Raw genomic sequence first — 3,225 nt, 5'->3', positions numbered from 1 at the left:
TGATCCGGGGTTTGGTCAAGTTTCAATCTTTTTGGGGTTTTCAGTTGAATCTGTCAGAAATTTAAGTTTTTTATTGTTGGGGTTCTTGAATTCTTGCATAAAAAGCATTAAAAATCATGTTTTTTTGTCAATTTGTTATCTTTTGTTGCAGTTCTTGATTTTCTTGGATCTTAATCTTGATTTGGTTTCTTTGTTGTTTGATTTTCATTAATTTTCATTAATCTTTAATGGAATTTGATTGAATAATTAAAGTCTTAATCTTGAATCTCATTTTGGTAATTAGGGTTTTCATTAATCTTTTTTTTTAATTTTAATAAACTATTTACCGAAAGTTTAAGTATTTAGATGTTTGGTAAAACCATGAATTTGATCACTACAGTTATAGGCTTTGCAATGAGTGCCACTTTCATTGTATTTGTCTGTGCTAGACTCTTTTGTGGGCGATTTCGTCGGTACGAATCACGCCAGTTGTTCGAGATTGACTCGAGGATTGACCTCGAAAGGGTATGCTTTCTATCCTTAAAAAAATTGTACTTTACATTTCTTAATATGTCACATGAACTAATGAACATGTGCTTCCAAATACCTTGGATGCTTGAACCTATTAGGCTATGTGTAGTGGGGGGCTATACGGCGATTTTTGCCATGTGGTGCCCAGTCAGCAAAGGGGAGATTTTTGTTTTAGGGGTGCAGTGGTGTATATATGTGTATGTATATATATGCTACATTGCTGCACACAAAAGATTAAAATAATAATAATTGAAACAAGAAAGCAGGCGACAAAAACGCCCCCCCCTGCCGCCCCTCTTATCGCCGCGGGGGGGGGGGGGGGGGGTTGTTACAAACAAAAATCGCCCCAAAAGTGGGGAATTGTCGCTCACTACAGGTACCCTTAAGATGGTTTCATATTTACTTGAATTAGAGTCTAAATTTTTGACCAACTAGAATAATGAACTAACTGATTTCTTGCTTTAGATTGGTTCATTTAATGGAATTTGTAATTGTGTTTGTGTGTTATTAAGATTTTATTCTAGCCTAACCATTTGGAAACATAATGGCAGCAAGAGCACCGGGTTGTAGGCCTTGAACCAGCTGTGGTTGCAGCCATTCCGACCATGAAATTCGACCACGAAGCCTTCGGTTCCATGGAGGATGCCCAGTAAGTCTGGTCCTAATAAGTCTTTATTTAAATGTATAAAAGTATGTCTTTAAATTATCAAGATGCGAATAGTTAGTTACCAAGGCTGTAATAATTTGCAGTGTAAATAAACTTTAAAAAGTTATATTATGGTGAACGTGTCATGTTGTGTTAAACAGGTCGAACAAGACACGTTTAACACGACTAATGAACCGAACACAACACATTTACCTAAGTGTCCGCGTTATTTCTGTAACATTGACACGGACATGTTTAACAAGCTGGATACATGACTCATTTAACACGATTTAAGGAAAACGATTTAAAAACACGACACGCTTAACATGATTAAAGGTAACAGCTCAATAACGCGACTCGTTTAAAATGACTAAAGGTAAACAGTTCAATAACACAAGTTTAACACGATTCTTTGTTATAAGAAATAAAAAGGCACATTTAACATGATAATATTATGTAGTTGTAACATATGTATTTCTTTATAAAATTATAAAAACTGTCGTTTTGATAAATGGGTCATAAACGTGTCGTGTCTACCTATCTTCTTAACACGTAAAGTTAAATACGTTATGTGTGTCATAACAAGGTCAAGCGGGTTGAACCCATTTAGACACGTTTTTAATCATATCATTAAAGTGTCAACCCATTTATGACCTGAACCTGTTTCCCAAAACGCAAACACATTTAACTCCGTTTTGAGTCATGTCATGTAAACGACCCGTGTCATAACTGCCAGCCGAGATCACAAGTTAACATCCCACAATTGGGATAATATCTTTAGATGTTACTTGTTAGAAGTTAGAACTTAGAACCACCAAAAGGTGACATTTTTTAACTTTTTTTAAAAAATTTACAGGTGCACAATATGTTTAGGTGAATACCAAGAGAAAGAGGTGTTAAGAATCATGCCAAAATGCGGACATAGTTATCATCTTTCTTGTATAGATTTATGGCTAAGAAAGCAATCGACTTGCCCAGTGTGTCGTCTATCGGTTGTGACCACAGGCAGCCCCGAGATTTCAAGGGAGCTCTCAATTGGCCAGTCCCGGCAGTGGCTGCTACCGCACCCCGGTCAAGGAAGTAGTCAAAGTCAAAGTCAAAGTCAAAGTCAAAGAGAAGATTCAACCATGGGAGGTATAGAATCAGGATCAGATCAAGCAGGAAGATGACAGATTTAGGGATGTTTATCATCATTCTTGATTGCATTGGGTTGGTGTGTATATGGTTGTCCTTTGTTCTTTTTTATATTATTGCTTGACATATTTATATTTGTCTAATTTAACACAATGAATACTTGTTATGAGAGCATGTAATCAGTTGCTAAAATCATGAACATCATGATTAATTGGTTACTGGTTCTTTTATTTTAGTTTGTATATAAATAAAAGAGTAAACTGCAATTTGCGTCCTCTGGTTTATGGGCGGAGTCAACTTGCATTCCTATTTTAAAATACGCGTCCCCGTGGTTCCTATTTTAAAATATGCGTCCCTTAGTCAAATCTCCCTGTACGAAATTGCTTAAAGAAATTAGTTGCGATGTTTATTTTATATTACCATACTAGAAGAGAACTACAAAAACAATAAATGTGTATCTTATCTTAAATACATATAAACGAAGCCTTTAAAAGCTCTTTGGTTGCTTCCTATTATTTCTCAAGCCACCAGATTACTTTATTTATAAATGAAGGCTTTTCATGCATTTGACCCGAATTTATGGGTATGGGTCTCACCAAACCCTGATAACCCTTAAACAGGTTATAATATCTCATTAAATTAAAAATTAATCTTACCAAATATTTGATTTGAAAATACTATAAAATAAGGATATACTAAAAATTAATATCTGATTAAAAAAATAATATTATAATTAAGAACCAATTTTATTGTAAAAAAAATAAGCGGGTCTTACCAAACCATGATATCTTTTAAACTGGGTTATATCATATATTTGTGAAACCATTTTATCATCAAACATTCAAACCCCAAGTATATTATTAACTGCTTACAGTAAATAAAATTAAAATCCAAAAAAATATATAAATATTAGAAACAAATAATGGAAAGCAACC

At 34.1% G+C, this 3,225-nt stretch overlaps 1 protein-coding gene across 1 annotated transcript; it reads left to right on the top strand.

The window, feature by feature from the left end:
* Positions 1 to 235: 235 nt before the first annotated feature.
* LOC143612438 (RING-H2 finger protein ATL64-like) lies at positions 236 to 2,478 on the top strand. The gene is made up of 3 exons (XM_077086427.1): positions 236 to 504; positions 1,062 to 1,159; positions 2,013 to 2,478. Exons 1-3 carry the CDS (start codon positions 346 to 348, stop codon positions 2,323 to 2,325), a joined length of 570 nt encoding a protein of 189 aa, XP_076942542.1. The 5' UTR covers positions 236 to 345; the 3' UTR covers positions 2,326 to 2,478.
* Positions 2,479 to 3,225: the final 747 nt, after the last annotated feature.

This window comes from Bidens hawaiensis, unplaced genomic scaffold, assembly GCF_021521415.1.
Source record: "Bidens hawaiensis isolate Kalapana, Puna unplaced genomic scaffold, B.hawaiensis_p1.1 tig00002236_1, whole genome shotgun sequence".
NCBI lineage: Eukaryota > Viridiplantae > Streptophyta > Magnoliopsida > Asterales > Asteraceae > Bidens > Bidens hawaiensis.
The sequence above is the reverse complement of the archived record's forward strand: the minus strand, read 5'-3'. Positions and strand labels throughout refer to the sequence as shown.

Bases quoted from the DNA above. Each gene is read 5' to 3' on its own strand.
- LOC143612438 (XM_077086427.1), top strand. From the start codon at position 346: ATGTTTGGTAAAACCATGAATTTGATCACTACAGTTATAGGCTTTGCA. The intron at 505-1,061 runs GTATGCTTTCTA...ACATAATGGCAG, and splicing joins CGAGGATTGACCTCGAAAGG to CAAGAGCACCGGGTTGTAGG. The intron at 1,160-2,012 runs GTAAGTCTGGTC...AAAAATTTACAG, and splicing joins GGTTCCATGGAGGATGCCCA to GTGCACAATATGTTTAGGTG.